General features: G+C 37.9%; 1 protein-coding gene across 1 annotated transcript in view; it reads right to left on the bottom strand.

Moving 5' to 3' along the window:
* Positions 1–25,414, bottom strand: part of LOC131040993 (uncharacterized) — a 133,968-nt gene that overhangs the window by 63,715 nt on the left and 44,839 nt on the right. Inside the window, exon 8 of the mRNA XM_057973970.2 lies at positions 2,135–2,189. Coding sequence (XP_057829953.2) covers positions 2,135–2,189 — 55 coding nt within the window. The remainder of the gene's footprint in view (positions 1–2,134; positions 2,190–25,414) is intronic.

Below are 25,414 nucleotides of genomic sequence, written 5' to 3' on the forward strand. Positions count from 1 at the left end.
CATACCTTGACAACGCAATCCCAAGAAGAAGAAAAGTACTTCTATAAGGTGGATTGCCTGACATTCCAAAGTCAAGGCATGTAGGCCTGACATGAAGGCCATCAAGTAACCACCACAAATAAGCATGGCCATGTACGCCACTTGGTGGCAATCTTGCAAAAAGCATTAAATGCACCCCTGTAGCTCCATCAAAGAAAGTAGACAATTCGTAGGTATTGGTGGAGCATTAAGAGCCTTGAGTGTTGATCACATCATTTGGAAGTGTCGCAAGTCGTCGGAAGTTGAAAGTCGGGCCCTATCGTAAGGGGAAAAGAGTCGGCCTAGGAATTTTGGGGTTTCGAGGTTCTGGGATCATGAAGGGGAAAGACTTGGGAAACCTAGAAATCCGGGATTCCAAGGACAAGAAGGGAAAGAATTGGGAAACCTAGGCTTTCGATATTTCGGGGTCATGAAGGGAAAGACTTGGGAAACCTTGGATTTTGAGATCCCAAGGTCATGAAGGCAAAGACTTGGGAAACTTGGTATTCCAGGATTCTGGGTTCATGAAGGAAAAGGCTTGGAACTTGGTTCCCACCAAGACAACACTTAAGACTTCATGACCATTGGCCTTGTCCTTGATCAACTGGGGCAGCGCTGGTCCATGGAACATATTTCTGATCGATTCTCACTTATGAACTAAGGATGTCATAAAATGACAATAGGTTGACCCTGAGACCGTCTTTTCCAAAAAGAGAACGATTTATGGATTCCTCCATAGACTTAAGCTGAAAATATTTTCATGATAAGGAAGATCGGTGCTTGAACTGCATTGTCGGAGGGTGGCTCAAAGTGAAAAGAAAGGGTAAATCCAAGCTTCCCTCACACTTGAAGAGGGATTATTTTAAAGAATAAATCGCTGATGCAATTACCCTATTGCATCATGTCGTGGGTAGTGTTGAATCAAAAGAGTATTGTCCTCACCTATTCCCCCAATGGTTGATTGTGGAAAGTGAAAGAAGCAATCATGTGTGGGTTAAGGAGACATGTTTGAGGGAGCCAATATGGATTCTCCTTCTAGGCAACCCACCCCAAGTTTGGATGGACTAAGGGTCTTGCCACTTGTGGGCCAAAGGGTTGAGTTGTCTTAGCGGGTTGCTCCGTGCCCTTGGGGTTAGATGTGGCGAATGGTTCCAAGCTCTCAATCATTCTTCCTCTCTAATCCTTACTATGGTTGATTCTTGGAACTAAATCCCAATGCATGATGTATTTAACTTAAAATACTTATTCAATTCGATTATAAACACTACTTAATGCAATTGTTTATATATTATATTTCTTAATGATCCCTAACCCTCACAAAAGTAATTGAGATTACAAATTACATTTTTAATGTTGACTAACATGGTTGCAGAACCTAAACCATGATTTATCTTGTTAAAGACATTTTAATTGATAAAGTTACAATTTAACCCTATTGCATATTTTGTTTTAACTGAAATTCTGATTTTAGGGAAAAATTGAGGATCATCCGAAAAGGGATCATTACAATAAATTGGAAAAAGAGACAAATGAGGGGCATGTTCTACCTATAATGCTTAGTTTTGACTTTTGAAGAGAGCTTGCATACAAAAAAGGAAAAAATTTGTCTCCCAAGAGTCCATGACTCCATAGAGACATGCACCTTGTACCTAGACATTAGTTATACATGTGGGATCAAGTGAGTCTATGAAATTCACAAGTTAGATGCAAAAATTAACAGAATTCTCATTTTTCCTAGACATTTGCAGAGCAGATGGTATACCCGTCTCTTACCAAATTGGATGCATAGAACATTATTTAATATTTATAGATTAAGTCACTTTCTCTCGTCCTTATGTCCATATGCCAAACACACACAATTAAGATAATGCAAATGTAAACACTATTGTAACCAAGTATAACCCATAAAATAACCCTTCAATAATTGCACATAATACCATACAAGCCTCAAAATATCATATCGAATTTCTCTATATGCATGTAACTAGAAGTTATTACAGCTAAAACCAATACGATAATTGTAGGGCAAGAAAGGCAAACACCCATAGCAAAAATACAAGAAATTAGAAAAAGGAGATAAAGAAAGAAAATCATATAAAGCACCATTTAGGCTTACATTTGTGATCCCAATGATGAAGCTTCAAGAGAATCTCTCCTTTTGTCTACCTTCCCTGTCATGAAAAAATGCAAATTTTCATAAAACACCAAATAATACGTTGATGAGCTTTGATAATAATCCATTGAATACACATTCCACCAGCTACAATAGTCAGATTACGATTTGAAACATTTTTCAGAAAGGTACGAGCAATAGCATGAAGGATAAACACTTTCTATACATGCTAAAATTAAGACAAAGGTCAAAAAATGGTGCATGTGACTCAAGCAAATTCAACTTTAACATTCTTGAGTGACAACTTTTCATGGAATTTGTTACTTGAACTTGAAGCTTCCAAAAATACTCTATGATCTTTTGGTATGATTTTCACAACTGTTTTGATGAGGTTACTTGTCTTTTTATATCTTTTGTTATTCAGACCGGTCTCCATTAATTTAGCTTTTTGAGCTTATCTGGATTGGGAATAAACCTGCTGTTACAAGTAACATTTTTAATACCTCTCTATTGTTTTGTTTTACCTGGTGTGAGCTCCCTTCTGCTCTTTCATTTACCTCTGTTGTTTGTGTCTGGATCTCCAACATTTACTTATTGATTCTAGGTTATGTTCTTTCTGAGTGTTGGTAGGATTTAATCCGTCTATTCTTCCTTTCTATTAGCTTGGCTTGCTAACTTCCATTTTGGTTTTTCCATGAGGTAATGACCTGTTGTCTTGAAGATTTACACTTTCTATATTGGCCCTGGTTTTTTGTTCAACTGTATGTTCGTTTCCTTGACATGGTTTTTTCTTGATTCTTTTACAGATTGTATTGAGCACAAACGAATTCGAGAATGTTCTCAAGAAAATTTGAAGAATAAAAGGCACAATTCCATTGCGGTGCCTGGAGTGGGAGGATATGATAAAATGAGCACAACTTTACGGACATGGCTGGCAACGATGAGGCTGGAATAACAATTTCTCAAGCTAAAGAGGATGTGTTGCAACCATTTCTCTCATGGTCCTCTCCATTAACTGATGAATTTGGATATGCAATATTTCATTAGCTCAATCCTGACACAATAAAAATGTACTGATACCACCTCCTAAACCAAATAAAGAGCATGTGCTAACACAAGAAAAAAATGCCTCAAATGATATTAAAATAGTCTGAGCTTCAGAGGAATTCAAGATGCTTATAAAAACACTCAGTCCCACAACATAAACTTGCGGAGTGCTCACCTGAACAAGAAGAACAAGCCTATTGAAGTGTGACTTGTCCATGAGACTAGTGGCCAAAGGTAGGTTTATCTTGCAATGTCTTCTTGTGGTCCAATTCAATAAAATTTAGACCCTATCTCAAACATGAAGCTCCACAAATCTTAAAGGCAACACCAAAAACTGAGGCCAGGGAATGTTATTGAGGGCTGAGCTGTTGAGATTTATGATAAGAAAGTGGCATGAATGGACCAATTCATGTGAGTGGTAAACATACCCTCATCTTTAGGCATTTGCTAAGCCAAGGAGGGGATTCCCTGAAAGATCCCTAAATAGGTCTTTTGCTGCCCTGTTTAAATTTTAATTTAATAAACTATATTTTGGGGCCTTTTTGGTGTTCTTAGAGACTAGACAGAAGATGCAGAAGAGTTTGTTTCTTTTCTGTTGTTTTTTGGTGATGGGGTTTGCAACATATGACAAGAAACAACATAAAAATGAACTGTAATCAAGAGATCAACTTCTAATTTTTATATGACAGCAGATTACAATCATCTAGGAGTGAAATAACATTCACATGTACAAGCAGAAAACATACCAAGGATCCAGTGTTAGGGTTTGAGGTTGGTTTGCTATCCAAAAAATGGATACAAGCTGAGAAGGATGGTGTAGGAGCAGATCAGTGGATCCAATCTTCTTATTCTGCCATAAGATGAATTACCAATAACAAATTGGGCAAGAACCCAATTACCAGCTGGAAATCCAACCTTTGCCAGGCAAAATTATACAATTTTGACCTTCTTTTCCCACTGTTTTGCTCACCCTGATCACAAATCTAGTCAGTTGACTGTGATTTCTTCCACACTACCCTTTCTAATCCCAACAATGAGATCAAGCACAAGAAATGGAGTTAGAACCCTCCATTTAATTTTAAATTGATGCACAACCTTCTAGAATGGTACGGCTGCAATTATGAAACCCACACTTGCTGCAATTTCAAGACAAACTGCTCAAAACTGATGTATCATATCTAATGGTGATTGCTGGGCTGGTTTTGTTGCTAAATTGACCCCCAATGGGTCTAGACAAGGCACATCCTTGTCCCACGTGGGCAAATTAGTGGGTACACCTCCACTACCAATGCAAATCTGAGGGTTTATGTCCTCCAAACACCTGCAATTTCTGCTGCTAATGCAGAGCAGAGAAAATCAAAAATAAAATAATAACACAATACCAATTCCCTCCTCCAAAATGTCTTGATAACCTTTTCCAAAGAGTGGCTAACCCTAAATGGAATATCCAACTAAAAAAAGCATCTTCTTCGGCATCTTTTGGGTCCACATAGCTTAAAGGCTTTTAAAGAATGACAAGGGTCCAACCATGCCACGTCATTTAAGTGATTTGAGAAAAGGGGTGGCGTTGACATTAAAGGGGCCACTTTATTAAAAGGTACGCATAGCACTTTATTCAAACATAAGCCTTTATTAAAAAAAGAAACTTAGGCTTATAAAGTAACTTTATAAAAGTTACTTTTTTCCTTATTAACTTTTGACACTTATAAATTTTTAAGTGTCTTTATTCATCAAATACAATGTGGGAATTGCATCAAAAAGATGGGGACATGACATTCCCTGAGGTCTCTAAAATGGGACAATTAAGGATAATGAAGAACTAGGCATAAGGCCCTTAAGCAGCCATACCCAAGGTGCTATGAACCCCTAAAGGTTGTCACTAAGTTCATGCCAACACTGGCTGCATACAGACCTATAAGACTTCTTATAAGAAGACAATACGCTCTCTTGTTACCTTGTACATGCACCATATGATTCATCGGTCAATTTGTCCATCACTGACTCCACTTAACCATGCATACCCCTATACAAGAGGGAAGACGTACAATCATAATTCTCTAACAATTTATCTATTCTAGCTTGCATAAGATTAGACAACAGTTCCATTAATGGATCATGGAAGCATAGTGAAAACCTACACTACTCATAAGCTACTAACAAAGGATGATTACAATGACAGTTGATTGGTCTTTCTCCTTCTAGACCGATGCCTACTCTAAAGGCTGACTAACTGTGTCACAACCTACAAGAAAGATGACACATACCTACAAACCAGCAACTGAAACCAACTTGCAATGCATACAAGCCAAAATATTGAAGACATCTCTAAGTAAACATAATAATCTGTTTCAAGTCAACAACACCCCAAACACAACAGAAAAAAAACATTACAAAGAAGCTTGCAATGCTTTAGAGTGTCTATCAAACATTAATCTAAACCTTTCATAGTCATGCCAGCAAATGTAACAAATCAAAACCATTAACTGGTTCAAAGGTTTTCTTGAAACGTTGTAGGCCTGCCATGCAGACATTCACACACAGATAACACTTTACATGACTACCCTTTCCCATGATTTACAAATAACATACTTTCAACTCCTGCAAATCTTCTTCATTTAATACCGTTCACAGCCTTGGCCAAAAAATTGGCACCAAGACCAGCCCAAAAACTATGTTACAAACATATAGATATAACATTTCAGATTACAGTGAATCCCTTGGGTGAAAACATAGGTGGCACATTGAGTTACATGAGAGCATAGAAAATATTCAATTAATGGAAGCAGCTAAATTTCAAAATCTCGAGCCAACAACAGCATGGGGTACATTGATGCATTGAGAAAATATTATTTTGAGCTGCATCCAAGCCATATCCAGCAATAAATATAGCAACAAGCTAAGAGGTCACCTATATAGCTTGAAATCACCTTGTATCGCTTTCTACATGGCCCTGTACTACCTGCAACACTTGTTCACAACTCTATAGGTGTGATTTCCCCATCCAAACTTAGCAAACCAATCTAAAGATTAAGTCCGTATGAGCATAATTCACTGTGGTTGTCCAAATTTGGGAAGTCTCCTATGGAGACAATTTGGAAGTAAGACTCAAATCGATTTCAACGATATTGAAGAAATGAATAAGGACCGGTCAAAAGAATATGTAAGAAGCAAATGACATACAGAGAAATCATATGGTTTCTCTGACAAACAACAAAGCCGCCAAGTATGGAGTATTAGGAAGTCAACGAGCAATAGTGGAAGAACGAAGATTGAGACCCGTCATCAATGTGTGAAGAGGAATAACATAGAAGATGATGAGATTCAGAAAAACATCCGATTCCATAAGTATCGCTACCAAAGGATATCAATTGATTAAGTCATTGTTGTGCCTTGCACACACTCCCCGTCGTCAACAAGGTCCCCCCATTTTTGTGTTTTGCCTCGTTGAGGTCCTGCATAGGAGTTTGGTCTAGATGGCAGAGTAGATTGCAAGAATGAAAGGGTTGAGCTTGGAAAGATGATTCAATCTGGAATTTTGAACTGACTAAAAGGTCCTAAGCCTTGGAAAGTTTACATTTTCGCCTAGAGGGACAAGTTTGCCAGACAAAGGAGCCAAGTAAAAATCTCACAATTTCACTTAAATGAGTGAATAAGTAAAACTCATCACCATTTTTAATTCTGGCCAAAGAAACATAAAGTCACACCTTTTGTAAAAGACCGAGTTTCGAGCTAAGGCAGTAAAACCTCACATTTTCACTAAAGCAAAGGGCGGAATATTGAGGTTCATTTTTTTTTGTGGACTTTGCAAGAAATGTGAAAGGGGTTATAGGTCGCACTTTTCATCCAAAAGTGTTGAGTTTCACTTTCATTAGAGGGGGGCATTTAAACAAACAAAAATCACACAAGTCAAGACAAAACAAGTTCGCTCATTCAAAGAGAAAAGGTCGAGTTTCATAACAAGGCTTGGTGTGCAAAGTTCTCATAAAAACGCGAGTTTATTTGGATTCACATTAAGGCAAAAAGCGAAGGTCTTAAAAACAAAACTCGGCCCTTTTCTACACTTTGCTAAAAAGGGCATTTAGAATCAAAATCACACAATTAGCCCAAGGATCCCTACTTTATAAAGAGGGCGTTTAAATGACAAGAACTTTTCCCATTTCAATCAAAAGTGTCAAGTTTTGACTTAGCAAAAGGAGCATTTGAAAAGGTCAATAGCTAAGGCAAAAATCGTGATTTTCTATCCAAAGTTCTCTCATTCTCATCCAAACAGCCCGAATCTTCCAAGGCAAGCTTGCATTGTTAAGAGGGAAGTCCGAGTTAGGTTATAGATCGCACAATCTGTCCAAGAAGCCCGAATTTGCCATGTTCGGATGCAAAAAGCAAGAAAGGTCAGATGTTTGATTCACCTTGCAAAAGAACACAATATCAAGTCAAAATCTCGCATTTTCAGCTAAAAGCCCAAATTTCATTTGTTAAAGGGGTGTTTGAGGCTAAGAAATCAAAATCGCCCATTGCATCCAAAACAGTCGAATTCCACATTGAAATAAAAAGGCAATAAAAAAAGGGGGGGGTTCGATGGCAAAGTTGCACAATGCATCTAAAAGTCGCGAGTTTCATTGAAGAGAGGCGTTAGGGAAAACCAGGGTCGGCGTTTTTCTTCGACCATGCAAGCAGAAGTTAAATCTCTCATTCTTTTTGAGATAGCCGAGTTTTTCTTCAAAGGTTGAGTTTACCTTCCTTTCCGAAACGCCAAGTTCATTCAAGAGCATTTGCAATCAACAAACTCTCTACAGTTGCCAAGTATGTTCAAAAGCTTTAAAATTTTATGTTTCACAAAAGACCATGTTGTAACTAGGGTTTATGTACAAAATGAATTGTGTAAACCTCAAAACTTAACCCAAGCAACCATCATCCACCAAATTCGGCCCCCAGCCTGAAAAATTTAAACTTAGACAAATTTTAGAGATTTCAAGCTTAAACTGAAAACACCAAATCATAATTCCAAGTACCTCCGAAACGTTTAAATCTCCCTTCAATATCCAGCAAGGAAAACAAGTCCGAAAATGAACTACGTTTAAGCTTAAACTTTCGCATTTTCAAACCAGCAGCATAGAGAGCATTATTCAAAACCAACAACCAACGAACTTTCAAATTTCAAAAGAATTAAAAACACGCACAATTCTCGTTACCAACCGCACCTCAAATTTTAAATTAGCATAATGTTGCAATATTTTCAAGTTTTGGTCATCATGTTGTTTTGATTGATTTCAATGCCAACGCTGTCTTCTAGCACCGCTAACCTTATTTTTACCTCAAGCCTACCTCATAATTCATGTTCGGGTGTGCAGGATAGATGCCTCACCAAGTGGCAGAATCTTCCAAGGCACTTGACGCACCATGGACATCACAAGCACCCAAAACTGACATTCCCTGCAAGCTAGATAAGATGAAATACCAATATCAGGGGTTGGTAAAAGAGTCAAAGGTCTTGAGCAATTGGGAAAATGTTGGACACACAAATGTCGGACATGTGGATCTCCAAAACTTCAAGGACAAGGTATATGCTCCAAACGCATATGGAAAGCTGAAACGGATGGTGGAGAGTGGCATTGCACAAGCTGCAGGTTTCCCACTAGCCATTCAAAACTATGAGCTTGTGGTTGAGGCTGCGAAGCATTATCAGCCAGAGAGTCGAGTGGTAGTTGCAAACGGAATGGTGATGGCCAACTTCACTCTACAGGCCATTGGGGAAGCTTTCGACATCCCACTTCCTGAAGATGCTATCGCAATAACTATGGATGTAATATCCCCAACAATTTTTTTCAATTCGTTTCCAGTTACAATCACAACAACATTACAATGCACCCGTTAAAGTTAGGAAATATAATTCCAATGCCACTGAAAGGTAACCCTTCCACTTTCTGATCACCAAGAGCCCAATGTGGGAAGGTGAGAGCATACGGTGACAAGGGGTTCATTAGCTTTCTAATCCGCAGGAAATTATAATGCAATTACAAAACTGGGCGGCAAGCCAGCCCCTTCCACTTTTCAGCGGGATGAAGAACACAAACTTGGCGGTAAACCAGCCAAGGCAACAAAGCATAATAGAACCAAATCACTCTACCGCTTATGCAGCGGGAGGACTTTTAAATGAAACTATCACTCAACCGCATATCTCAGCGGGAGGACAATATCACTCAAACACTTGCTCAATGGGAGAACAAAACTGAATTACAAACATACAGGCGGCTGAGCCATCCTCTTCTACTTGTTCAGCGGGAAATACAACATAGAATGAACTGGTCAGTACTATTGAAGCAATTCTTACAATGATAGAAATGTGAAAGGAGGTAGAGTGAAGTACATATCTTATGAATTCGCTAACACGTTCTAACCAATAATACTACTTGCTGTTCTGAAATCAAATACAAGGAAAACGCAGAACCAGCCATCCCGAAACCCACTAAATTGCTTGTAACTCACTCAAAACCCCATAGAATCATGCCAAATCAGAAGCAAATGAAGCGTATGACATAAGAAAACAAAACAATACCTCGAAACTGCAACTAAAGAGCACCAACAATAATGCATGCATCCCAATGCAATTCTGGAAATGGCATTTTTGCTGAATAGTTCGATTTGCAACTAAAAATTGGAGAGTTCTCCAAATGCCACGCCAATAGAGGAGACTTATCGTCTCTCCGGTACGCTTCCAACGAGCCCTCACCCAAAATGATGCATTCAACACACAGGCAGCTACGAGCAAAATACACTTTCAGCCGGCACACACCAGCAACACCAAAAAACCAGCAGCACACAAATCTTCACCAACACACCCAAAAATCACTAAAAATCTCACAACTACGCACCACAGCTAGGAGTGATGTCTCACACTCGAAACCGGAAGGAAGGATCTAGGAGGTATTCACCCTCGAAGAATGTCTGGAGTCATTCCGACAGCATAACAATATATTTTCTCTGGATACCAAAATGAGAGCCCAAGTCACTTATTTATAACTTTTTGCCAACCAAATTCAAATTCAAATGCACTCCAAATATGCCCAAACCAAATGCCATTCCATTTCATCCACATTTAGCATTGCACTTCATTTCATTTCATTTCTTTGCACAAGTTCGCCCAATTCACATTCACCCAAAATCGCCCTTTTTAATAAATATGAGTGTCATAAAATAAAGTGTAAAGTGGGCGCCCAACTATGACTTCAAAATAAAAAATATTACTAAGGCAATATACTTAGAAAATCGCCCCATTCGCCTTGAGTTATAATTTACTTATTAACACCATGACGACCCCCTTGAAGTCATATGCAAATTTTGCCCAAATAGACTTAGGATAAAATTAATATTTTCTCCCTTCCTAAGTCGTCCATCCATAAAATAATCAAATATTAATACCTCATGCCTAAGGTATTAATATATTAAAATACCTTCTCCTCAAATATTGATTATTGCCAAATTGAGTCAAAGACTGAAGTGCTGGAAATCACCAAAACTAAACTGAGTTGGGGCTCTGAACTGAACTGCCAAAAATAGTCATCTGAGCTAAGCTGCAAAATCCTTGCCAAGAATAGCACCAAAAAACGCTGGAAGACCAACTGCTCAAACTGACCTGCTGGAAATAGCCATCTGAATAGGCCAGCTGACATCCTGCTAAAAATATTACTTACTAAAAATAGCATACTACTAAAAATAGTAAGTGTTTCCAAAGTGATTTTAACCACATTCTGAGCAGTCGTCACACTTACTAAAAAAAGTAAGTCAGGAAAAAGTCACCTGATGCAGATGCATGTCAAACCATCCTGAAGCTCTCTGAAAACCCAGAAGGAATCTAGAATCCAAACTGTCAAACTCCCACATATACCCCCTGAAAACACCAAAGAAACTTCCTAGAAAATAGGAAACCCTAATTCTCCTTTCCAAATAGCCTTCGGGTCTCCAGAATAGGCCAATGGACCACTGAATGCACATCACTGAGAAGGGGACATTACAATGGATGAAGCCCAAGTGGCTTATGATATGAATCCCAATAAACACATGGGGATGGTAAATGAGGAATGGTTTAAAGTGAGGAGACCCTCGAGCACTAGGATCACCAAGAAGACCTATAGGAGCAACTTTATTGAAGAATACGAGGATATGATCACACTGCTTAGCCGAGTCATGGGACTCCCCCACTCCAACCTGTTTGAAGAGTGGATGTTTTACTTCACAGAGTAGGTCTTCAATGGGAAGGTCAAATTTAACTAGGCTCGGATCATAAGCGACAACATCCACACACAGCTGGTCCAGCTCAGTAAGAAGAAGTATTTCACAATGTCCTCCTACCTTGTCTACATGTTCACCAAACACCAGAGACTACCAAGGTTGATCCGCACAAGCGAGATTGGGAATGGGCCAAATCAAGTGAAGGTGTATGATTGTTACCCTCAACTTCACTATTATAACATAACACAAAGGGAGAAGAACAACATCGCCTATGCAGTGGGCCAGTATGAGCGCGTGAATGATGCATTCACCATGCGCATGGTCAGAATGATGCAGGAAGGATTGCATATAAGGTTTTCAAAGCAAGCCATTGCATTGATATGGGGATATGGGACGTGGTTTATTCAATTCCCCCATTTCTCTTACCTCAGGATCTCAGGCTTTGACGGATCTCCTTTCAGACTTCCACATTATCCATCAAACAAGATGATCCTCCTAGAGGTCACTAGACAAGCACATCCAATCAAGCACGCACTTAGAGAAAAGAGGATTGCAGGAGTCACATTCCCAATGACCATAGGGGACAATGATGTATACTTTAAGACTTTTGCACAAGTTGAGCAATCCTTTGAGGAATCGGCATCATACTGCCTATAGGAGTACCTACCCAGGAAGTACTTCGACCCTACTGGATTAGGGAAGAAGGCTTATGGCAGGCACCTCAAGTATAAAACGACCATAGAAGATTATTGGACTAGCTGCCAAGACGACTTTGAAGTCCGCCGGTAGGAGTACTCAAGGCTAAGTGTTCAACAAATCAAAACGTTCGAGTACCACCAAGTCTTGAATCAAATAGTTGATTATGGGGATTGCTCGCAAACCCAAGACTATGAGGCAATTAAGGACCTCCCACCATCTATCAACTGGACCCAAGACCCAATCACAGATCTAGAAGCTATAATGGAAGGTCCCAAGAGGCATACGAATGCTTGGCTATACCAACAAATTGATAGGCTAACTAATGAGGGGATCCAGTTCACATACAATCTGATGGGAGGCTTTGAGTCCCAGTCTTCAGAAGACGAAGAAGCATCAAGTGCCGCAAAGGAGGAAGAGGTTGAAAATCCCGAAAAGAAAAGGAAAAAAGCAAAGGCTAGCAGGGGAACACGAGCATCAAAGAGGATAAGGAGAAATCCCAGCCAATCGCCTGACGCCCATGTGCGAGAAAAAATGCCAATAAGAAGGCCAGTAGTTGACACATCATCAAAGGACCCTAACTCAAATAATGAGGTAGTTGAAATTGATAGTCCACCCACCCCTCCTCCGCAGAATGATTGGTTGCCACCAAGGCAAATGATCCGCAGCAGCCTAATGAGCAAGAAGCAGAGGCACAGGTCGTCAATCTAGATAAGCCTGAAAATCAGGTCGAGGGAGAAATTGGCCCAATGAGGAGGCAAACAGACAAGAGAACACGTAGGAAGACACACATGAGGAACAGTAAGGCGAAGGTGATGCAGGAAATAATACTGTAGTTGAAGGAGAGAAAGAAGAAGATAAAACTGAGGAGCCGCACGAGACTGAAGAGCAACAGGCATTGGAAGCTACTCAATAGTTGCTCAGTGAGGTGGGTGAAAATTCAACTATAAGAAAAGGTCAAGATACAGTACCTAATCAACCTTCTTCCACATTCGATCAGCCGCGGGTATGTAGTAAATCCGATGAGGCATCAAGAGAATGGGCAAGGAATTAGTAGTCACTTGAGGACAAACTATCCCTCACGAGTTGTTGCTACCTCAATCCTAGTGAAAGGCAACTATCAAGCCACTGATAAACCTGGAAGACCTATTCTCTTGAATAGGGGAATCTCAAGCTAAAGTAAAGAAGAAGCCGAGAACCTATTCCAAGATTACCAAGGATGCACAAAGGAATCGAACAATCCACATTGTTTCTCCGCCTAAAGGCAAACCTGCTGAAGAGGTCGCTTTGGCAGATTATAGCATTACATCTATCCTACTGGGAAAAGCGACAAAAGAGCAAGAGAGGGAAGAGTTCAAGGACTTTGTGCAGAATATATTGAGACAGCTGGATGAAATGACTGTCGAGCGGGAGATGTATAGGGCACATGCTGAGAAGGCCGAAAGCTACATAGATCATCTACTTAGGTCGTTGTAACATACCACTAAGACTCATGATCCCCCCTTGGCCTTAGCATAGAAAAAAACTGCTGAATTTGAGAGTGTCCAAGACATCGCTAAGGCAACCAGGGAATGGATGGAGGTTTTGGCGAAGATAGGAACCCAAGTCATTAATGATCAGGTTTACTGGGAGCAGGATTCAAGGAGGACCTACAAGACAATACAGGCACTCAAGAGCAACATTGAGGGGGCGCAAAAGGCACTTGATAAGCTATTCCCCATTATGAAGGCATTGTTCTAGACTTATTTCCAGAATCCTATAGAACAACTAATCTTTGAACCTCACAACCATGACATTTTTGAGGGTCTATACCATGCTATGGTGATGAAAGGTGATGTCTTGGACCTCCTAAATGAGGGATGGGAAGAAAGTGAAGCAACCCTACTCCGTGTCAGGAAAAACTGCGCAGGTATCTTGAAAAGATTGGCTAGTGAGTGGAGACCTGATATGGACGCAGATGGGTTCGGAGTGCGCTAGAGGAGCCAGGTAAAGAAGGAAGGGGTTGCATACACTAAAGATGATTTAACATGTGCCAGCGAATTCCACGTAGCCATCCAATATTATAACGACAATGGGTTTGATTGGCTTGAACAACTAAACGAGGTAAATGACCGTTGTGTGGATTTTAGCTTCAAGATGAATACCCCACCTATGCCTCCTCTTCACAAAATAAGCTCAATCTGCAAAAAAAAATCAAGATCATGTTCAGGAAGAGCATGGAGCAGGTCGGGATATCTAGAACAAGTACTTGGATGGAGAAAATAACTTTTTATTGTAAAAGGGGAAAATATCTACCTTGGGATGGTAAAAAGTGCATTCCCAAGGTTAGTTATTTCTCCCCAACCGCCCAAGTACACTCTTCAAAGTTTGAGCTCCGTGCAGGTGCACTTTTTGAGGGATAACTTTATGTTTGGTAGTTGGTAGGGAGGTACGTTCCCTATTAACTAGGTATGGGCAGCCATTCCTTTTAGGATGAATCTGGGCCACTTGTATGGTTTAATCTGGGCCATTCATCCAATTTGGAACTCTATTTAAAGGGATTGGTTTTCCCTTATTTTTGTAAGTTCTTTGATTGTTGCAGAAACTCTATCGAAATATACACAAAATTAATGGAGTTTAAAGTTGTTGTAATTTCCTGTGAGTGCATGGTTCTATTCTTCACCTTTTAAATTTCTATTATGTAATTTTCTTTCAAGTAATATATTCAGGTTTATATTTGATAGAGGTCTTTAGTTCATACCATTAAGGACTAGCTAAATGTTAGTCCCTCTGCATGGTTAGTCTGAACTTATTTATAAACTCAATTCGGTTGTTAAATGCTTGATGGGTGAATTTTTGAATTCAGCATTTGTGTTTAATAATTTGAAAATCTAGTTTCCTTTGAAGATTGCATCAGATTTTACTTAGTTGTGTGAATTACTGGCAAAGTTAAATCTGGTTATTATGAGGTCTTAATCTATTTACCTAAATGTGTTATTTTAGACAAACTAGTTAGTTTCTCTCTCTTGCACTCTCTCTTTTTTCCTTTTTTTAGAAAATCTAAAAGTTGCAAAATTGTAAAAAAAGCATCATGCCCATGAGTTATCTAATGAAATCAAGACCTATAGAGTCTTAGGGACCTTGCATAAACCAAAAAGTTTATTCTATCCAAAACGTAAGTCCCCTTGTTTCTACCAGAAAGACACATTAACTGTTGAGCTATCTCGTAGTCAAGACCTGACAAAGTGAACCTTGAGGTTGTTTCGTTGTGATTGTTTAGTAACACTGGAACTTCCTTATGAAAGAGAGAATGGGATTGCTCACAAATTATATTCTATGCTGACCAAAAGGAGTCGGTAAAGCAACTTTAGCCACGTCAATAGTCATGATCACTGATCATAACAGCATGTGTTAAAGAGTAATCAACACCTCTTAACTATATTGTAAACAATAAACAAGAATATCGTTTAGACTAACTACGCAATTATAATGGGCATTAAGAGTTAATTGGACAGCGATTATGATAAGCAAATATCATTTATGTGCAAGCATGATTTGGTTATGATAATCGATATCATTACCGATGGAGTTGTGAAGAAGAAGAATGGCAGGCATTAAAGCTAAAGAGGCAAACTTAAAGAGATTACATCCTTTAATTATTATTGCCAGCGATGAATAAATCTTCCGCTACAATATACGTATCCAAGTGTAATGTCCCCTTTTATAAAATGCACTAGTTGACCCTAGATTATAATCCTTAATTATTAAGGGTGGGTTAGAGAGGGAATATCTTTGTCTCTTTAATAGAAAAAACCTGCAAACAAGTTAGAAAATTAGTCTACCATACTAACTATGATAATACATAAAATAAAGAATGACTGATTATGATTCATAAAGTAAAGAAAGACTAACTATGATTCATGAAGCAAAGTAGAAAGACTATAAAATAAAGAAAGACCAATTATTGATGAAACTAAAGCAATTTGTGATTACGAACAACTATAAATGTAGAGTTCAGAATCATGAGTCATAACTAAGGCAATTCCATCATAGCAAGCTAGGATGGATGACTTGATAGGGTCTTAACAACTGTTCTCCCTCAATAAATCCACACTTGATAGGGTGTCTTATCAACCATCCTCCCTCAATCAAGCCATACTTGATAGGGTGTCTTATCAACCGTTCTCCCTATTCAATCCTTCATAACCCCATTTGATTACAATAATCAGACATAATACATATATATATATATATATATATATATATATATATATATATATATATATATATATATATAACATCATATTAACCACAATAAATCACACAGTATGAGTCGGAAATGAGCAGATTGGAGATACACGCAGTATACTATATTGAGTAATCATAACAATGGTCTTCTATCAATAGTAGTATGCAAGAGACATTATCAGAAAAATGCACAAAAATCTCATACCAACGTATTGCCTTATCTCCCTAATGGTTGCAAGTTCGATCTGTTCTTTATGCTCTCCTTTTCCAAAATTGTTCCATGATCTTCTTTAAATGCAGTGGAGGTTATTTATCCTCCCCTATCCGTGGTGGAAAGACCACCATCAACAGTCATGCCTCTTAGTGGCAGCGACCCCTTTGAAAGGTCGATGCCTTTCCCTTCATCGCTTTTTCCAAATCATGGCAATCATCCATAATAAATCATCAATGCCAATAATTATTAATGTGAATGCATTAATCAGGATATTATAATAATAAGAATCAGTTAATAGTAATCACTATTACTTAAGGATACATATAATCAAAATATAGTTAATAATAAAAATCAATTAATATCAATATTAGATATCATTATTGGTTGTGCCTGTAACTTAATAACAGTTTTGATTTGATCTTATCGACATTATGTTATTAGTCATGAATCATTAATGAACCAGATTGATGAGCAATAAACAAATCAGACTGAATAGATCAGGTAGATAATATTTAGTTTAAACAAATCGAATCAACAATATAGAGCAGATTAGGTATGGCTCATGACAGTCTGCCCTTCCTAAATTTTCTTGTCCTCAAGCAACTTAAGAATTGAATGATCAAATACTTCAGGACCTTCCCATGTTGTATCCTTGGTGGGTAGACCTTTCCACTTAACCAGGTATTCTTAATGGTTTTATTTCTTAGCCTTTTTTCTCGTACATTGAATATCATTTTTGGTTCCAAGATTAGTTTTCCTTCATCGTCGAGTGGGGGCAATTCTGGGCATGGAATGACATGTCGTCCCAATACCTTTTTAAGGCGAGACACATGGAACACATCGTGGATTTTACTGCTTGTTGGTTGAAATTTTTGTACACTTGGGGAAATATACAAAATTGTGGTTTCAACCACAACATGTGAGTAAAACTCTCCTAATTAAGGTAAGGCTCTCCCTATCTAACTACAATTTTGAAAATAAAATGGGATGGGACAGCAATCTTTCTTCTTCTTTCAAGAAAGACAATATCATTTTCTCTTCACAGAAAAGGATACCGATTGAATATAAACAACAGTAACCAATTTCAAATGAAACGTGAGAAAGGAAATGAAGTTTCTTGAAAGCGCAAAGACTTCCGTCACTTCCTTCGGGACGGGACAGCGATATCAAGCTCAAAGACTTGATTATAGGAAATCCTCTCTACCCTTTTCTACACTAATGCTATAAAGGACAAGTTATGACAGCTCAAAGACTGAAATACCTTATTCTTTTCTTCTTTAAAACAATGAGAAGTAGTGTAAGCTCAAAGACTCACAACTATTTCCCACACAACCTACTTCTAAATTCTGTTTAAGAACAAGTGTAAGAGCAAAGGCTTACAACTTTTTCCAATAGAACTTCTAATTTGACTAAATTAATCTTCAATACTTGCAGCTCAAAGACTGCAAATCAAATTCGAAGGAAATATGGAACACCAACTCAAGAATGTAGCACAAAGACTCAAAACTTGAGTAATTTTCTTATATTCCTTTCAATCTTTCAATTTACACATAAAAGCTCAAAGACTTCTTTGCTGCAAATTTGACAGAGTTTTTGCTTGCTTTCAAAAAGATAAAAATTACAATAGACCCCCTCAAGTATTTATAGGAGAGTCATGAGAAAAAGGTGGGAGGATCCTAACTAATTTGAGAAATTATCTCAACCACCAAGACTTATTCAATAACTAACTATGACTTATTCCAACTACGGTCCTAATTAAAAACAACTTGTAGTTGCCTTACATGTAATTACGAAAGTGCAAGTAATGTGTCAACTTGCATTTTACAAAAAAAACTTTTACACGTAACTTGTCAAAACAAAATTACAACTAAAGATTACAAAAGTGGAAAAATACAACTAAGTGTTGAAAAACACTTAAGTTGCAGCACGTGAAGACACGAATCCTTTAAACTTCTGGATACTCATTTGTAGTTCCTCAGGATTCGGTTCATGGGTGTTCTTGGCAACAACCATGGTCTTCACAATAGTGTCATGACACCGGAGGAGCGCAAAGTTGTTTTTATCTAGGATGGACTGAATTTCACGCAAAAAGGCTTGTTGTTTCATCAATATTTGAATAGAAGCGGCCGAGAATTGTTCGCTCCTCCATTCATTGTGAATCCTCATCTGTAAATCAGCAAGAACTTCTTCTAGAATCAGCTCTCCATCTTGACTTACTATGTTGCAAGAGGCTCGTTCACAATATGAGACAATATCTCGGAAAACTTCACCCCGGAATCTTGTTGCATCACCGATCTCCTCAATGAGGGATTTAAGAACAAGGGCTTTGTTTTCCTGAAGCTCTTCAAACTCCAAGTTCATGACCCTGGAAGAAATGTGCAATGTCCCTACTAGTTAGAGATCCCTGTCCTGCAAACAGATTGTTAGAATACAACATATATATATATATATATATAACAAATGCCATACGGCGATATGTCCTTAGGCGGCCATGAAGCTCGCCTTCTTGGAACCCATCTTGGTTCCAAGCCCTCCAGGAAATCGAAGGTGAATTCGACTCCTGTCTTGAATGTAATTTCTTACATCCAAGCCATCCAGGAAATCGAAGGTGAATTCGACTCCTGTCTTGAATTTAATTTCTTACATCCAAGCCCTCCAGGAAATCGAAGGTTAATTCAATTCCTGTCTTGGGTGTAACCTCTTACACCCAAGCCATCCAAGCAAGACCCTATGTCCATTCCTTGCCTTGGATGATGCATCTCATCATCCAAGTCCTCAGAGGGGACCAGCCAGATCCGTCTCTTCTTAGTTGAACTTAGTCAACCAAGCCATATATGTGCATATAGATATTCAGTATATATACTACCCTAGGGATTATCATAATCCCTCCCTTAGACTAAGGGAGTTTCCTCCTTATAGCCTCCAACATGTAATCACATTTATAATACATTTTTGCATTTTATTACTATTTTTCATTCCATAATCCATATTTACATATTCCTAATTTAACATGTATTCCCTAACATATATTCAGAAAATATCCATTAGCCCAAAATTCACATTTATTTATTAACATATATTCCTAACTATTCATTGATATGTATTCATTAACATATGTATTAAAAATGTTCATTACTTATATTCATCAACATATGTATTAAAATATTCATTATTAATATTCATTAATATATGCATTAAAATATTCATTATTAATATTCATTAATATATATATTAAAAATATTCATTATTAATATTCGTTAATATATATTAAAATATTTATTAACTATGTTCATTTAAATTAATTATTCTATATATATATATATATATTATAATGAACTACTCTGCCGTAAAACATATAGTTTAATACTATCTGAAAATATATATATATATATATATATATATATATCAATTATATTTCCTATAATATAAATGACTAGTACTGCCATTTACCAAAGCATTGATCCTTTATTCTACCTGATGGTTGTGATGGCAGACAAATCTGACATGCGTCAGATCTAGTCTGCCACATTATGTGAATGCCTTTATATTAGTATTACTATTATGCATATTGTTGTAGACTTATGCTAATATTATTATTATTAAATTATGCCTACAACATTATCGGGCTACATATATGAAATATACCACCCAGAACAGGGATGTTACTGCTGGTTACTTAATAACAGTTCTGAATCTACTCTGATCGGTGCTGCAGATAATACCTTTTTCCTTCCTCCTCTCTTCCCCAACATGATCGGTAATTGCACATAGGGATTCACATTATTAAACACATGAACATTTAGGCATCCATCTATACATAAAATAGACATTCATATCTCCTTATACCGCGACATAGGAAGAAATGAATTCTAGATTTCGGCTGACTTCTTATATTTTTATTTCTGCCTGTTGATCGATGCCCCTTTTGACTGCTAGGCGTGTTCTATTTATATCTCTATATTGGTGGGAGGAGTGGTGACCATTCATCAAGGGGTGACTACATGAATGGTGGCATCCCCTCCTAAATCATGACGTCTCCTCTTAATAACCCATGTGCCTCTTCAAGTCGTTACAAACCTTTAATATGTTATCACATCTCCTAGTTAATCACCATTGCTAGAGACTAATTGTAAAGGTCGATCTTATTGTCAATAGTTATGCCCGTTAATTTAACATGCTTTTAGTATTCATATTTTTGTCTTTTAGTATATTTAAATACATTAATATTTTCTAATAATTTATTTCATATATTAATTTTATTTAATATATTAATATTATTTATATATATTAATATATATTAAATAATCACATTTCCAGAATAAATCTTAATATATATATATATATTAATTAAATAATTTATTTAATAAATAAATAAATTTCAAAAATAATCATTTGTTAATCATTATATTAATCAATAGTAATACTTACCTCATTTAGAATCTATATACCGATCAAGGAGGGGACATGACAAAATGATGGCATGCTCCTATAGAACACTCAATTGTTGTTGAGGCATGGTACGCCAGATTGTCCAGCTTCCTTCAACACTTTCCAGATTCTTTTTGAAGGTATCGAAAGTCTAATCCAGTTTTTCCTCAACGGTTTCCAACTTAGACATCATTTGAAAAATGTCTTTTATCACCTGTGTACATAGATCATGAAGCTGATCAACCCAAGAATCCAGTGCTTGTACCTTCCGAGCAGCCCTTTCCACTCCACGAATTGATTCTTGGGAACCAAAAGAACCTATGGAGTTACTCCCTTCAGCAGCAGGTTTTGTGATCTTATGAACGACTGCCAAAAGTTGTTGGTTTTCTTCTTCTAGCTTGTCTTTCTTTGCTAGAAGTTCATCACACCTCTGTACACTATGGAAAACTGAGCATCATGTTTAATGACCTCGTGCGTTTGTTTGCCCAAGTCTATCCTTGTAACCTTATAATCAGCAGCTGACATTTCTTCAAGTGGCTTGTCTACAATGGGTTCCACAATTTCAGCTACCTTCATCTTGTTGTTGACAGTTACTCTAAAGATAGTCTTAGCCTTCTTAGCAACCTTGGATTTGGATTGTTTTAGTTGCTAATAATCAAAGGCATCAGGTGAGATTTCTTGCTTCTTCCTTTTTGGAGTAAAAGAGCTGAGCCATGGAGGTAAAGTCATCAACCCCCCTTCAGTAGCAGCTATAGGCAAAGGAGAAGCAGTTTCTGTTTGAATCACCGTGGTCACCCTGGGAGGAATATCTGTTTGGACAACGACCACGGTTTTCTCAGTTACCAATGGGCATGTAGATTGCCTCATAAACTCTTCAAAATCAGAAGTGGAAGTATCTATTTCTGATAGCTAGATGCAAGTAGAAATATCCTCAGAAACTTCCAAAACACTCTCTTCTTGATGATCAAGAGGTGGCTCGTATGCTGAAATGAGTATGACATTCTGAGGAGATTCATCCACAAGCAAATCAAGAGGAGAAAGAGACGTCTCAATGGAAACTGGGGGAATGATCTCATGAGGCGAGTCTGAAACTGGAGACTTAGTAGCATCATCAGATTGCTGCCCCTCTTCTGTATTATCTAGATCAACCACCTGAACATGAAATCGTGATTTTTCCTTCCCACGATCTATTGTTTCCTCAGGAGAAAGCACTACTGCCTGACTTACTCGCAACTCGATCCTTGTGCCCGAAGACGATGCACCTTCCTTGTTGTCAACCTGAATTTCAGACTTACGTCCAAGAGGCCCCATTGAATCATCTTCTTTTCCAACCTTAATCTTTATAAATCTAACAGCATTACTTTTCAACCATGTGCTGGTGTTAGCCAAGATAGGCTGAAATCTCTCAAGGATGGAAATGCACTCTTTGTGTGACCATTGGATCAAAGGAAGTGGAGCTTCTTCAACCCTCTGTGAAATGTATTCAGGATCAAGTACGTGCCCATCATCAATCGTCCCTTGTGGGATATCCACCAAGTTCAAATCAACAATTTGCTCAACAGTGAGCCTGCAATAATCCATCTTTAGAACTTCGACCTCTGTGCGGAGATCTACCCAGATGTCTTCAATGCGATGCACGTGCACAAAGGATTTCTTGATCTTCTCCTTCATACCCCTATAATCAAAATCAGCTCTAGGTTTAAACCTTTTGAGCTTGATTTCTTGCATTTCAGTCTCCATGGCCTTAGCTTTCACAGATGTGACAAGGGAATACCGACCAATTTTCAATGGGTTTGTGGTAGAGATCCCCATTCCAACCTTGTGTTTAGCAAACTGATTAGTATGTGTAGACGTCTAAAAATGGTCAACGCTTGCGGAGTCATACTTTAACATTTGCGCATTGCCTTATTTTAGGTTTTTGCGTCACATTAACATTTCTTCTATGTTGCGTACTTGGTCTTTATCATTTGCAAGCATCGAGTCCTTCTGCATTCTTCATTTATCTCGCTCTCGAATTTGGTCTTGTCGACAACAATCTTCAGTCATGATTTTGGTCAATCTGATCCTGTCGCATCAATGTGCGTGCTCATTTGTCATCATTTTGGACATCGTCAATCCTAATTAGGGTTTTGTCCTCTTATCAATCTTGTCATCTTGCGATCGTGGTCATTTTCAATCTTGTCGTTTTGCAATCTATTTTGTCATCGATCGTTGTTGTTTTTGTCATTTTGCGATCGATTTGACATCGATCGTCGTCCTTCTCAATCATGTCAATTTGGATCAATTAGTCATTGTTCCTCATCAATTGGCGCATTTATCAATCAAATCGTTTGTTAGCATTGGTCCTTTGTCAGTCAGAATCACGATTAAATCGAATCGATATCAATTATCCTTTGTCAAGACCTAATCGTCATTCTTGCATTTTCTAATTCATCTTCTAGGGTTTCATGATTTAGTCATTTAACCTTGTTTGTCATTTCTCTCTTTAGGATAAATGATTTATTTATTTATCCTAAGTCTTCTTGTCACAATTAAATGTTTATTTAATTGGCTAACTAATTCCTCCCTTTTTGTGAATTAATTAATAAATGAAAAAATTGTTAATTAATTCACTTAATTCCTAATTTTCCTAATTCCTAATTTCCTCATTTACTAATTTCTCCTAATTCCTAATTTCCTAATTTTCATCAATTTCAATCTTCTAATTTCTTAATTTCTAATTCATCTAATTTTCAATTTTCTCCTATATTTCTCCTAATTTCATGGGAATGACATTTCAAATTGTCATAATTTGTCATAATTGACAATCAATCAATTTTGACATAGAAATTTGTCATAATTTTGTCAAAATTATCAATCAATCAATCTTGCATAGAAAGTGCAAATTTGTCATAATTTGTCATATTTGTCATTCTTGATTTGCAATTTCCATTCGAATCTCTTCATGCTAATTTGATCTTTTCTCCAATTTGTCTATAAATTGGATGAATTTCTTCAATCAAGGTCCCTGCCTGGTCGAATCAATCACGCTTCGAGTATTCTTGCGCTACTATCTTGTCTACTGCTTTCACATCATGCTTATGCACTAGTAGGTGAGATCCACAAACAAAGCTATTTGAAGGAGAAAGAAGGACAATGGAGCCACATGAAGGAGAAGTTTGCAATGGTTTGCGTTTGAATTGATGTCTTGTTTTCATGTCTTTATTGAGTGTTTTTAGGATTGTTATCATTGCATTGAGTTTTCGTGATTGAGCTAGACTAATATTGATTTGCTTTGATGATTCCACATTTCCTAGCTACAGTGTGGACAGCCATGATCTGTCTTCCCAACTCCATAAGAATGATCCTGTCAGTCAGGTATCTAGGAAGCATATATGGCTAACCACCATAGCATCCGATTCTCATATAGGTGAAGGTGGGGAACTGTAGAAACAAACATCCATATACACACACCCTTTCCCATGCCTCATCTGATACTCTTTTGTTCCTCAAAGTTCTGTCAAACTGACACATGAAATATCCGAAGAATGCATCTTGGACTCTTCTAAAATGCAGTCTGCTAGGTCTCAAAGGCAACTGATCATAATACTCCCAAACTGGTATAAGTGAGCGATCACCCTTGGTAGAAAGACCTGGAAAGTGTCTAAGTGATGCTGCCAAGTATACCAAGTATGAGTTCATGTAGAAAGTCATGGTGGAAGGGACTGTTGCAAGTTGTTCACACAAGGCATCGCTGATGACTTCTCCCCATGATATATGATGCGACTGCCTTATGAACATGATGAACTGGTACATCCATGGCTCAAAGACATTAGAATGCTCAAGGCCCATTATCCTGTTGAGAAGGGTTATGGTATCTCTTATCTCCCATTTGAAATCGCAATGGTACAACTTAGCCCACCTTGAGAAGGAGGCTCGTGGCTCTTGGATCCACCTGTTGATATGTCGCTTGCAATCTTTTTCTCTCTTCACGTAATACTCAGCTGCACTTTCTTTGGAGATTTCCATGTAAATAGGTGCAGGAGGTATTCTAAAGACCTTCTCGATTGTATCTGCATCAAGACGAATTATTGCTTCACCATCATCATTTTTTATGACTCTTGTCTCTTTGTCAAAATGATGGGCGCAGGCGAGAACAAATTCAGGTTCTAGGGCAGCCACTAGGAAGGAGGATGCATGATGGATATGGTTGTCTAACAGCCGCTGCATGTTATTATCTTGTGGATCTTCCACACTCTTGATAAATTCTGACATATCCACGTGCCTTATTTCCATGTCTCTGATACAATCCAAAGGGGAAGAAACTTCGGAAGGTGCAACCTCGTTCTGATATTTGTCATATTTGTACTTCATCTTCTTTGGAATTAGAGATGTCGACAAATCTGACATTGATTGGAAACCTGGAATACTGTGATGAAGACTTAAAAGTGTTAAGGCAACATCAT

This window comes from Cryptomeria japonica, chromosome 4 (assembly GCF_030272615.1).
Source record: "Cryptomeria japonica chromosome 4, Sugi_1.0, whole genome shotgun sequence".
Lineage (NCBI taxonomy): Eukaryota > Viridiplantae > Streptophyta > Pinopsida > Cupressales > Cupressaceae > Cryptomeria > Cryptomeria japonica.